Here is a 13732-nt window from a genome sequence, read left to right on the forward strand (position 1 = left end):
CATCTAGGGGATGAGGTATTTTCGGAAGAATACAATTAGAAAAGTCAGTTTGTTCCATATATTATTCTCCTGTTTAGTTACAAAAAAAATGGCAAAACAACATTAACATACGCTTGCGTTGGCCTTAATTCACTAAAATTTAGCTTTCAACTGTTTATTTCTCTAATATTCAGCCTAAAGTACAATATGTCCCTCTTTTTTACCACTGTCACTTGAATCGAAAAATATATAAAATAAGCGTGATTTTTTTTTTCGGGAGTGACCTTTGCTCATCCAATCAAAGCAAACAAAGGTTTAGTCTTCGAATGAAGGTTTGATTCTTGTCTGTGTTTTGGAGTTTCAGAAAAGCGTATGGCAAGTTCCTCTTTTTTCTGTTTTCTTTCAAAAGTTGGAAACAATGTCATCATAAGGTTTCTAGTTTCTAAAGCAAAATGCTAACTTACCTATCCTATGTATTTCTATACAAAGCATTCGTTTCATTTTGTCGCTATATACATGTGTTCGAGTGTCGATTTCAATGTTCTTTTCGCGCATTTTCGTCGTATGCAGATGTAAGATGCGCACCTGTGTAAAATCAGGAATTGAAATGTTTTCAAACATATAAATAAAATTGTCTTTTTCATGATTTACAGTAGTTTTATACTTTCTATTGGTGTCAATGAACCCCTCATTCGAGCTTATTTTTTTTTATCAATCACCAGATGATTATTTGGTACGTGTTCAGACCTTTTCTGGATTATAACACTCTAAAATTTTCTAAACATCATGCTTGCACACCATTTGTATCAGATTCATATACCTAAATCATGTAATACATCTCGATGACCTAAAGTGTGATCATGGTCCGATGCACTGATGTTGGTTTGTCCACATGATTACTATAGTAGTCGCTTGGTGCGCTGTAGTTTGTTTATGTTGTCCTTCGTGCGCAGCAGAAATAAAGTTTCTCTGTGTTGGGTTCTGTTCACCTTTCCAATTCAAAGAAAAGGCAATGTTTCGAAGAAAGCCAAAATTATGAATGGATCAATATAATGACAGTAAACTCAAGCGATGAGAAGTGCAGTCTACTGGAAAATTCGAATTTCTTTATTCAAAAGTTGTGATTTCTAAAACCAGGCAAACCATTATCGGGCTTTGGGCATTGGGGCTTTTCAACAAACCCAAACTTGTCTTGATTACATGTGATATTCATGCAGAAAAATCGATTTGCATTCACTAAAGATTGGAACGCGCAAAAATTGGTTGACTTCAAATTGGTGTATTTTTGTGAAAAATGCATAAAAAAAACTTGAAATGCTGCATTTGTATATACAATGGATGCTATGATGAGTTTTCGCCGTTTGCTCTCCAGTTTTCAATATGACGTCCAAGCAAGAGGAGCAGCGTGTCAAAATTTTGCTCGCGCAGCAAAAGAAATTCGACGTTCTCGCACCTTAAGTTGGCTTAAGTTCTCGCACCTTAAGTTGGCAAAATTGATGGATGTGGCCAAATCGACCATGACAAACGGAATCGGCAATTGTAATCCGGACGTGGCAGCGACGACGAAACAGGTGGCGGCGAATTATAAGCGGACTTCTAACCTCTCCATCCAGGATGTCACTGGCAAGTTCAATGTCTCTCGAATCACTGTGCAGCTGGCCAAGAAACGAGTCGGATTGTCGACGTTTAAGAAGGTGAGGTGGTGATTCGAGATCACAAACAAAACGCGTCGGTTTCGAAAGCCGTATATGAATCTGCTCCCAAAGTTCGACTGTATCGTAATAGACGACGAAACTTATGTGAAGGTAGATTTCAAGCAGCTTCCGGAACGGAAGTTTCATACCGCATCAGGAAAAGGGAAGGTGGCCGACATTTTTAAAACCATCAAACTATCGAAGCCCAAGAGAAAATACTTCGTCTGGCAGGCCATATGCACGTGTGGTCTAAAAAGCGACATTTTCATTACTAGGGGAACATCAATAATCAAGATCAATCAAGAGATCTACATCCAGGAGTGCGGCTGCTATCATTCCTAAAGCCACAAAATAGAACTGTGCTGTTCTGGCCGGACTTGTCGAGGTGCCGCTATGGGAAAAAGGCAATCCAGTGGTACGATGCGAACAACGTGGTTGTGGTACCCAAAGACCACAACCCTCCCAACAGCTGATCTGACCGAGTTTCGTAGTTCCATAGAATTTGCATGTAACTCGCGTGATTTCGGTTAAATTCAATTTGTACGTTTAGTAGTTTGACGACAGGAATTTCACTTTTTTTGTGTGGATGAATGGTTAGTTCAAGCTACAAATGGTTGCGAAAACATTCGTTATCCGAATGTTGTGAAGTTTTTACGTTGCACAACAAATCAAAATAAAAAGTGAAATGCGTATGTGTGAAAAAAAATATGTGTGAGAACCATCACTCCTTACAAAATTTGTACCTACAAACGCAGCGATAGTTTCCAGAACTGCGAGCTTCCTCGCTAAAACCAGTTGAGGTAAGGAGACACACCTGACTGTTCTAACAAACGAAATCTTGCAGCAGGTGACACACTTAAGCTTTCTACCGCTAGCTGAACAACTTTGGATTGGGACTAACGATTGGAGGTTTCCGGTGATCCGAGTGGATGATACAATCAGGAACAATTTCCGAGCTGGGGCGAGCTCTGTGGGTCTGAAGCAAACCTTTGTCGAACTTGTCTAAAGAAAATATCACAATTATGAAATTTGCTACACGGACGGTTCCAAAGAGATGCAAGGAGTTGGTTTCGGGGTAAGCGGTCATAATAACTCTCTTATTTTCAGCAAGAAGCTCGTCGACATTTGCCAAGTGTTCTCGGCCGAAGCTGCCGGAATCTTTGAAGCTGCCACTATGCCGTCAAGCAAACCGATCCTGATAGACTCGGCTAGCGTCATCGATGCCGTTGGCGCGACTATATCTAGGCACCCATGGATACAAGCTGTCAGGAAGTACCTGCTGCCGGATACAGTCCTCATGTGGGTCCCCGGACATAGTGGCATAGCCGGCATGAAGCGGCCGACCGTTTTGCCGGAATCGGTCACCTTGGACAACTTTTAACGTGCAAAGTACCGCTAGACGACATCAGACTATGGATCGCCAACACCTTCAAAACTTTCTGGGCGGAAAAATGGTCCGTTGAAGCGACGCTGTTCCTCCGGAGAATCAAATGATCCATCACCAGATTCGAAGACGCCAAAGCGATGAGAGAGCAACGAATCTTATCCAGGTTAAGAACCAACCACTGCAACATGTCTCACAACTTCAACAGAGGATCCTTTCATCCCCTTTGTGACTTGTGCGAGGTTCGCAATTCAGTCGACCACATCGTCTGTGTTTGCCCAAAGTACGAGAACCTCCGGAACTTACACGGGATCAGCGTGATGTGCTTGGCGACGACCCTTCACGAACTGCGGCACTGCTCTGTTTTTTGAAAGATGCCGATCTGTTTTTTTAAATTTAAACAAAAAACTTCCTTCCCCTTCGCGATAAGGGGAACAAGAACAGTCGGCATCATCGAGTGGCGCGGATTCCTGTGGCCTGGGACCATGGTAAGCGGACATCCTCGTCAAACGACCAGGGGAAAAAGCTCAAATGCGTGGAAATTCTCGTGACGAAATCTGTTTTTTGTTTATTGCTTTGTTTTTAAGTGCTTGTCCGTATGGTATGTGCATGTAAAATAAAATTATAGTAAGCGCACATCCCGGCATGGTTTCGGCCGTTTTTGCTAAGACGAACCAGCCCAGGAGGCTGAAAGTCTCAAAAAAAAAGAAAGAATAAAAAACAAAAAAAAGATATTGTTGCCCACTACACCTACGCACACGAAGATGAAAATATGTTCGTGAAAGTTGTAGCTTCAATCAAAATGATACGCATCCTATCGATATTCGTTGGTTTTTCACGAAATTACAGCATGTCAAAAATCACTTTAAATTTCCGACTTCACACTCTGTTTCTCTAATTTTTTTGTCGAGTGTATATCGACCCACAGTGGACTGCGTAACGCCTACTTAAAACAATCCTCCAGTACGCGTGAAATACTTTTGGTGGAGAGGCTCAGCTTCTTTGTAGAAACCCAAGAAAAAAAATATCCGATTGAAACGGGCGCGGTGGAAATAATTCGGAAAGGTCGTGTCCAAGACACTACCGCATTGTTAACGTACGACTATGAAATTAGTGCCGGTAACATCGAACATTATGGAAATTTAAGAATTTCGTACTATTTAGTACAAGCATTAGCCTATGCAAAGGCTAATGATAGTTAGCTAGCAGCTGTCTGGGTAAGGTTCTCGAGAAAATGGTTCATGACGTTATTTACCGCTTCGTTCGGCACGTAATATCAGTTCGACAGCATGGGTTTATTAACCCTCTACAAACCAACCCCGCCTTTAGACTTTTTGAACATATCATTGGTGGAAAAATAGAATGATGAATGATGATGTTGTTCATCCGAGGCATGTACAGAAAGCTGTGAATTTGCCGTTCCAAGGAAGACTAATTTGAAGTCGCAACTAGAGTACTGCTATTTTTTTTGGAATATTTGTTCTGTAAAGAACAAAATTGTTGAATTTATTGATTACCCCAATGAGAAGAATAAAAAAAAGAATAATCTATAAGTCAGTCTTGAAGACAAACATCCTCGTTTTTTCCCTTGTTCAATTTAATCGGATCTATTTTAGAGGGTGGAGTGGCTATTGCGTTACGAGTTAATATCAGCTGTCACTTGCGGGCCAGTCCTCAGCCCAAGTTGATCGATGGTACCACCACCATTATATGGGCTTATTGCTCCAAACATAGCATTAGGAGCCCCCGCAGGCTGCAGACTATTTTCTGACCGATAGTTTGATTGGACGACTTAATCAGTATGGAGAGATATGCATATGCGCCCTAAAACCGATTCAGTTGGGTCAGTCTTTGCATCTTTGCACTAACAGATCAACTCGATCAAACTGTCTACCGATAAAAAGTCTGCAGTCTGCGGGGGCTCTAACAGTGATAAGTCGGCTACAGCTGTACATCAATACATCATCGAACTGAAAGGCGGCGAAGATAATACATCATTGGTTGCAATCTCAACGCAAAGAATCAGAACCGGCGGAACTCCAACGGTACCCAGCAATGACTTGAGGGAGGTCTCTATACGATCCTGAGCTCAGACACTTCCACCAGGTTGAATCGGTCTCGTGTTCACGCTATCATCGTTATCTTTATCATCAACATAACGAACATAACTGATCCTGTGGTCTATCAAGACCTTAGCTCGTACTACTATCTCGCTCGTAGTGGTGGAAACGGGTTCTCTGTCAACAGATTGCAGATTCACCGGCCCAACTGTCGTCGTATCGACTGGGAGAATTTTCCACAGTGTGTCGACACATTTGATGATCGGTGCCCACAACGATCGATGATACGTTATCCCAGTCCTGAGATCAACATGTACCTACACCTCAACTGGTGAGTAACTCTTTGAACCTAGACAGAACAACCAAGTAGTATAATAGACGCCGTAACACCATTAAAAGACAGTACCAGCGTACAGGCCTCCCTCATTTGAAGATGAATTTTAATCGTTCAAAAAGATAGTCCATGCCAATAGGATAATGGATCTCAGAAATAGAAATAGTTTTCAAATCATTTCCGCTCTCTTCTTGACTGTCCATAACTTTTTATGGAAACAAGCAAAAAATTTCAAAATAAGCCGAGAACTAACTATCCTCTTTCTTCACCCAATGAGAGTTCGTTTAACAACCCAGTGTTATTGGCTAGCATTTCATGAACTCGCACCGGCTTGGTCGCGCATTGACTAGTCCAAACGAGTCTGCTGTAGTTGAGGTCATGGTTGGTATCGCAGAACAACGAATGACTTGTTTTGCTCGAGGATTCAAAAATATCGGCTGATGAGATGATATCGGCCATCAAAAACATCAAAAACATGAAGGCTGTTGACACCCTGAACAATCTGAAGTAGAAAAACTTAAGTATTGACTTTTTCACCAGATAGCAGTCTTCAACAAGTGCTTGGAGCTTGGAATTGATTCCAATTCACAAGAATGGTAAAGACCAACTTGATGCCTCATCAATGGTAAAGACCAACTTAATGCATCCATCAGTTCGGAACCAGTAAAGGTCAGTCCTATCCTGATCCATATCACATGTTTTTCCCCTTCCTGGTGATCCAAAAACGGGTAAAGAAATTTTGTATTGTAATGTACTGATATTGTAAGAGATTTGCTGTCGCGAACATGAAACCTAAGGTTATGGTCTCGGAGGAAGAATACCTGAAATCCCCATTCAACCATACAGCGAAGAATATGAGAACCATGTGAAGTTTTAGACAATGATATTGATTCCATCGAAAAGATGCTGCAGAGATGAAAAATTATTGGAACAAAAATGGCCGCTCAAGTTGACCAACGTAGTGTTTGAGGATTGATACCAAATATTCCAAGGAAACTTTGCGGTTTCATCAAAATGATTTGATTGTTCGCGCCCCACAGTGCGAACGAGGAGCAAGTGTCCCACAAAATAGTTTTCAATGTCCATCCCTATCCTTATTCTCATTCAATTCACTCCCTCCCACCCTAAATGCAGTGTGTGGTGCAGAACACAACTACAAACAGCAGCAATTCCCGAAGTGAAGCATAAAAATGAAACAAATACCAACGATGAAATAGCATACAAATCGAACCATAGCAAAAACCGTTCATTCCAATTTCAACCTTTAACCGAATAAGATCGCGAATAAAAAACCGTCCAATGTGTGAAAGTATTCCAAGTGTTTGATTTCCAATGTGTTATTTTGATTCTCCAGTGCAAGCCATATTCCAAAATCCTCAGCTATCATCCTGGCCTCCTTCAGCCGAAGGAACCGCCATTTTCCTCATTGGTGTGATCCACCATGATAATATTTTTTTATCATGTTTTCTAAACAGTGCGACTTAATTTTGGTAACTCAACTTTTTTTTAACCAAAAAAAAAGGAAGGCTCAATGCTTGTTCCGATGACGAGTAGTGTATGATATGAAAAAGACTATGGTAGACATAGCAGTAGTTGTAGTAGTAAAGGGTGTGTCACATCAAATTGCATCACGGAAAAAACGCTGTAGAAATTCGCCCAGTAGACCGATCCTTTTGAAAATTTTAGACAGTAAAATAAAAACTATTAAACAACTTTTGGCATTTTCTTTTTATTCATACTTCGAGCCCAAGCCCGTATGCTCGCACCTTCTTCTTTACCCCGTCCATAAGGTTCTGTACAACGTCAGGTTGTAGTTTTTTTTGAACCGAAATCCATTTTCTCTTGAAGTTCGCCTCCGATTTGACAACTTTTGGGTTCTTCCGGAGGGCCTGCTTCATAATCGCCCAATATTTCTCTATTGGGCGAAGCTCCGGCGCGTTGGGCGGGTTCATTTCCTTCGGCACGAAGGTGACCCCGTTGGCTTCGTACCACTCCAACACGTCCTTTGAATAGTGGCACGAAGCGAGATCCGGCCAGAAAATGGTCGGGCCCTCGTGCTGCTTCAATAGGGGTAGTAAGCGCTTCTCAGTGCTCCCGTGGCCGAGTGGTGAGCGTCATAACTAACATGCCGGGTGTTCGGGTTCGATTCCCGTTCTGGTCGGGGGAATTTTTCGTCAAAGAAATTTCCTCCGACTTGCACTGTGATCACGCGTATTCTAGAGCTTGCCACTCAGAATGCATTCAAGGCGTGTTATTTGGCATAGAAATCTCAACTAAGTACTAATAAAAATGACGCAAGTAATACTACGTTGAGACGGCAAAGTTCCTCTAGGAACGTTAGTGCCATTGAAGAAGAAGAAGAAGCGCTTCTGTAGGCACTCCTTAAGGTAAACCTGCCCGTTTACCGTGCCGGTCATCACGAAGGGGGCGCTCCGCTTTCCGCAAGAGCAGATCGCTTGCCACACCATGTACTTTTTGGCAAACTTGGATAGTTTCTGCTTGCGAATCTCCTCCGGAACGCTGAATTTGTCCTCTGCGGAGAAGAACAACAGGCCCGGCAGCTGACGAAAGTCCGCTTTGACGTAGGTTTCGTCGTCCATTACCAGGCAATGCGGCTTCGTCAGCATTTCGGTGTACAGCTTCCGGGCTCGCGTCTTCCCCACCATGTTTTGCCTTTCTTCGCGGTTAGGAGCCTTCTGAACCTTGTATGTACGCAGGCCCTCCCGCTGCTTGGTCCGCTGGACGAATGAACTTGACAAATTCAGCTTATTGGCGACATCCCGGACCGAACTTCTCGGATCACGTCTAAACTGCTTAACTGCGCGCTTGTGATCTTTTTCACTGACGGAGCTTCCATTTTTGCCGTTCTTCACCTTCCGGTCGATGGTTAGGTTCTCGAAGTATCGTTTTAGTACTCTGCTGACCGTGGATTGGACGATTCCCAGCATCTTACCGATGTCCCGATGTGACAACTCCGGATTCTCGAAATGAGTGCGCAAGATTAATTCACGACGCTATTTTTCGTTCGAAGACATTTTTCCAAATTTACGAAAAATTGACAGTGAAGCATGGCCAACGTGATCTATACACTCTTATCTGATTATAAGCGAAAGCTGAAGATATAATTCCTAAAAATTAAATTTCTACAGCGTTTTTTCCGTGATGCAATTTATGTGACACACCCTTTAAAGGTATTCGAAAAAGCTCAACTGTAGCGAATACACAACTGCAATATTTGCGATAGGCATCGAACATTTCGAGCAGTACCAGTTGACCGTTCGCTCGTGTACTGTCGTAACATTGTTACAATATGAAAAGGCGCGATCGTTCATGATATTCTCTGAATTTTTGAATGTCCAACTAACAATTGGCTCACGACCGGCCATCATTTTAAATAGTAGAATTAGAAGTAGTTGAGTAGAATAAATGTAGTTTCAAGTTCAAAATGAGTTCGTTTTGTGTGAATGTAACGAGTAATAAAGTTTTAATTGTTGTACCATAATTAGTGTGTGATCGCATGCAATTGAGCTCGAATAGAAATAAGCTTTCGTAGCGGCTTTCTACCAAAGAAAGCAACCCACGCAACAAATAAACGGAGAGCGCGGTTTAATCACCCCGGAAAACTGATATGCGTCGGAAATTGGAAAGACCACTTTTTTCGAAGGCCACAACAAGTAGAGATAATTATTTGAAACATTGTTCAAAAATGAACAGTAATTGGATGGACCTAGAACAAATTACGATATTCTATACAGTGTAATCGAACCTTCTCGTTCAGTATGGGATGAAGTTTTTAATAGTTCAATCATGTTCTACACTGATGGGTCGAAAATATGTATAGTCCCAGAACAAAAATCTTTGTAGCGATGGGAAACTGGCCAACAGTTTTTCAGGCAGAAATAGTTGCAATAATAGACTGTTTCAATGTGTGCCTCAAAAGAAAATATAGACATGCTAACATCTGGATATTCTCAGACAGTCAAGCGGCACTTAAAGCTCTTAATGCTCTTAATGCTCTCTACAAAAATTGTCTGGGAACACATTTGCCTTTTACGGCAACTTAGTCAGATAAGTACGGTACAACTGTACTGGATTCCTGGCCATTGCGGTAAAGAGGGAAATGAACAAGCAGATAAACTCGCATGACGCGGCTCAAGCTCACCATCTGGTCCTGAATCATTCTGTAGAATTTCTGAATGTGTCTTGAAGAGTAAGCTGAAGGAATGTGAACACCCGGAAGTGATGTCCAATTGGATGGTTGTACAACTTAATCAGTCGAAAAACTTATCACACCGAGTATTAAAAGTCTCAGTCTTAATTGGAAAGACTTCAGCGCATTCACAGGTCTTATAACAGGACACTGTCCGAGCATCTTAAAAACATAGGTTTAGTTCAAGATAATATTTCTCAAGAGCGATAAATTAGTTTAATGCCGAAAGCGAACCCTCGGAAGATTTACTCTGCAATTGCGGAGCTCTAACAAGACACAGACTTCACCATCTTTATAAACTTATTCTGGAGCTCAGGGAAGTTTGGTCTGTGTCACCGATCAGGATTATCAATTTTATCAAACGGATTATTCCTGATTGATTATTCTTCCTCGCTATAGCTTTCAGTCTACTCCTATCTTTTAAGTTACGGGTGTCGATCGTGAGTCTATAATGCACAAGTTAATCTCTTGGAAGTGTCATATGCGGACATAAAGAAAAAAAATTGAAATCGATACACGAACAATCGACGTGCAGTAGCTTGATGTCGATGCAAGTCGGAGATTTGTGGACTCTGAGGCATTCTGTTCTAATCCTGCAGCCTACCATTGTTCGCTCGTAGAAAACACAAGATGCTGGGCTCCTACAATAAATCAAACTCACCCGCTAAAGGCAACTCAACCCACTCGCTACCCTATGACTACAGCCTTGCCCCATTTTTTGTAAATATATCCACCTAAATCTACAAGAGGGAAAAATACCTGACTAGAAAGAGGTCCCATTCTCTGTTTGTGGTCTTGATACAAAAGTTACTACAGTTAGATATGCCCAGTATTGTACATTTCACCCATTTGATTTAATGCGCCGTGTCGATCACCTCAGTTGTAGCCGTTGACTTGACTAGTGATTTCTCCCTAAAATCCGGCTCTTCGAAATCATCATCATCTTCGTCATCGGCAAATTGTATGTCTGCCATTTCATAAAAATCGGTAATTTCTTTGCTATCCGTTGGGGATTTCGTGAAGGACGTTTCCTTCTCTTTCTCCTCGGTGGAATCATCGGATGGTGAACTAATTTTCCTCCGCACGTTGCTTAGTGCTAATTCCTGCAACTGATTCCTTCTCCTTTCTTTGCTAGATCGGTTATCAGTTTGTTCGCTTTCCGAGTATATGTCACTCTTTGAGATGCTGTTCACTATCAGGTAGTCATCGTGACGTTGCTGCAATATTTTGATAATCTCTTCGTTGGGAGTTGCGTTACCACTTCTTGGCTCAGTAAACGTGTCTTCGGTAGAATCTTGTTCCAAATCGATTTCCTCCGTGATGTTCTCCTCATCGTTGAGGGGAGGAATCCACACTAAAAAAGCCGGATCCATTCCGAGATAGGAACCGGGTACAGCGCCCGCGTTCGTTACGTTATAGTCGTAGTAATCCATCTCCATGTCTTGATTGCCGAGCGAGAAATCAGAACCAGCGAGTAGTTTCCGGAGGTTTTTCTTCTCCTTGCTCTCCTTAAGATTGCGGGTGCATTTACCAACGCTGCTGACCGTGTTGGCGGTGGATATTGCCGGTGAGGAACACTCCTGTGAAAATATTACTTGATTTGATTCTTCAGGGTGAACTACCGCGTGAGCAACTTACGATATCCGAGGGGCTTATGTTGGTCAGCGTCACCGTGCTGCAGCTTGATGCCAAAGGTATTTTTTCATTGGGCGAGCAGTCACCTACAAATAAAAATATAGAATGTATTAATTGATCTATCTAAATAACATGTTATCTTAACCTTCACTTTTGGTCTCCTTTTTACATTCTGAGTGTTTCTTGCGCTCTTTCCGTGATACTAGAGGCGTGTTCTCTCTATTCAGGGTAGAATACGCAGAGCTGAGATTCTCTAGCTGCTCATCCGATAAGTGTTCGGCAGTTTCCTCTGGAGAACTACGACCACTGCCTTCAACGTTATCAAAATTGTTGAGTTCCTGTAATGGAATCTCATCCACTTTGCTGGAAGATTCCCCTTTCGTGACAGTATCAATGCTTCCGTCGGAAGGTAACTCAGTGTTCTCCAGAGTGTATTCCACACTCTCCCTGAAGCGATGATGTCTGATGGAACCGTTTTTGGGGCGCAACTTGACGTAGGAAACAATCTCCGATATCAGTGTTGTCGTTGATACGGCACGTGATCTCGGCAACTGAGTATTGTTGAGTGAAATCCCTGAGCCAAAAAGGGTGTGAGCGGGTGAATCGGGTATTACGTAACTGGTCGCCAGCTCATATTTACGATAGCGGAAAATATACTGAATCAGCAACAGGAAACTGATGAAAATCACGAAACTTATGAATATTATTGCACATATATGAGCTATGGTTAGCTTGTTATAGCTAAAGGATTGCACGAACGGCATGATGACCTTGCTGGCGATGGAAACCGAAACGTTCGATGTGAGATGTGTGATTTCTGTAATAACAAGATGCATCTATAGAATTCTAATCACGCGAACAAAAAATCAATCGTACTTGTCTGCTCGGCTGAAGCTAAAAATCCCGCTATACAATTCTCATCGTAATGTTCCATCTTTTTTGAATGAAATTCTATAAGCAGCTGGGAGCCGGTTGATTCCGCACTCTTGCCCGTTTCGTAATGACCGGACGCGTACTCGAGGATCAACTCGTTCGAAAGTTTGTCGCCATCGCGTACTTTCAGCCATTGCTGATCGCAAGGAAACTTACTAAAATTCATTGTGAACCGTATGCGATGTCCCTCGTCCCCTTGTACCAACCAAAGGCTCCGCTCGGGACAGCTTTGCGAAGATGAGGCTATGATTCGTTTCGGCTTTACCAATCCCAAATGGATCACGCATCCACATCGGCATGCAGGGCCAATCTCATTGTTGACATCCGCAATTTCCGCTGGCAGTATCCCGGCGGAGACCGGGCTGAACATACATTCCCACGAGTTAAGAGACGATTGTGTTCCGCAGCGTTCCGTTTGAACAGATGGGCCCTGAAATTAAAGAGTTCGGTGGAATTTAGCCGTCGGATAATTTATAATTTTAGATCGAATTTCATTCTCAGATTTGATTGTAAAGAAACTAGAAATATTCTTTTTCAAATGTCCATTAACTGAAGCTTGATTTATTTTAAATCCGGTATCACAAAACTAGTTGTATCTCGGAATTGGTTAAAGGTACAAACAATGTCTGTATATCAAAATGCAGCTGTTCTTTTCAGAAAATAAATATTGAAAAATATTCCGTTACAGTTTTGACGAATTTTCGTACTTTTCTTCGGATAATCTTCATCAAAGTTGTTCTCTCGGTTGTTTAACCTCAGTGGCCATTTTATTCCACGATTTCTTCATGTCTGGAACACTTTGGTACTCTTCTTCAATTTCCGCTTGGCAATTGCCATATATTTTTTCAATGTAATCGACCTCATTGTCACGGTACCACTGAAGCACCTCTCGACTGTAGGTAGCTTGCCAAATCTGGGCAAAACTTCACCGGATCTTTGTGAGCCTTAATAAACGGAAGGAGACGTTTCTGCAGACACTCCTCCCTATACATTTTCGTCCATTGTCCATTGTCTTGTTTGTCGCGAGAAACTTGGATTTCTGTCCGCAGCTGCAAATCCATTGCCAAATTAATAACTTCCTGACAAATTTATCAGTGAAAACGAACTTAAAATTTCTGGGGACATCTCCTGTGACAGTGGCCTTATAGATTTTCACACCTGGGGGCTGTCCTAATTCCATCTTTACGTGTGTTTCTCTATCTATCAGTATGCATCCTTCGTCGTTATTCTCCTCTTGCACGAGTCTGACGTTCAATGATGACTATCTCGCCTAATTTATTAGGACATTGGCGAGCTCCCGCTCATACGTCTTCTCGAGTCTTTGCGTCCGTTATCGAGTTCCGATCCCTCGCGTCGAGCAAGTTATTATCGAAATTTGCTTTTCCACAGTAAATCAGGGAGTCCTCATCTGAATTTCCGTTACTTCTCTGACGTATACCTTAAACGGAATGCTGCGTTCAATTCCTCTCGGTAGCTTATTCCATTTGCAGACGCTGTGATCAT

At 42.1% G+C, this 13732-nt stretch overlaps 1 protein-coding gene across 5 annotated transcripts in view; it reads right to left on the minus strand.

Annotated features, from left to right (window-relative positions):
- Positions 1 to 42: 42 nt before the first annotated feature.
- Positions 43 to 13732, minus strand: part of LOC129774771 (uncharacterized) — a 131628-nt gene continuing 117938 nt past the window's right edge. For 4 of the 5 annotated variants that reach the window (XM_055778723.1, XM_055778722.1, XM_055778724.1 and 1 more), the window contains 4 exons: positions 12173 to 12659; positions 11442 to 12113; positions 11300 to 11382; positions 43 to 11241 (listed from right to left, as the gene is read on the minus strand). In XM_055778723.1, the coding sequence (XP_055634698.1) occupies positions 10516 to 11241; positions 11300 to 11382; positions 11442 to 12113; positions 12173 to 12659 (1968 nt within the window). In that variant the 3' untranslated portion in view covers positions 43 to 10515. The remainder of the gene's footprint in view (positions 11242 to 11299; positions 11383 to 11441; positions 12114 to 12172; positions 12660 to 13732) is intronic. The other variant, XM_055778726.1, reaches the window with a different exon arrangement.

The sequence above is a fragment of the Toxorhynchites rutilus genome, chromosome 3 (genome assembly GCF_029784135.1).
Source record: "Toxorhynchites rutilus septentrionalis strain SRP chromosome 3, ASM2978413v1, whole genome shotgun sequence".
NCBI lineage: Eukaryota > Metazoa > Arthropoda > Insecta > Diptera > Culicidae > Toxorhynchites > Toxorhynchites rutilus.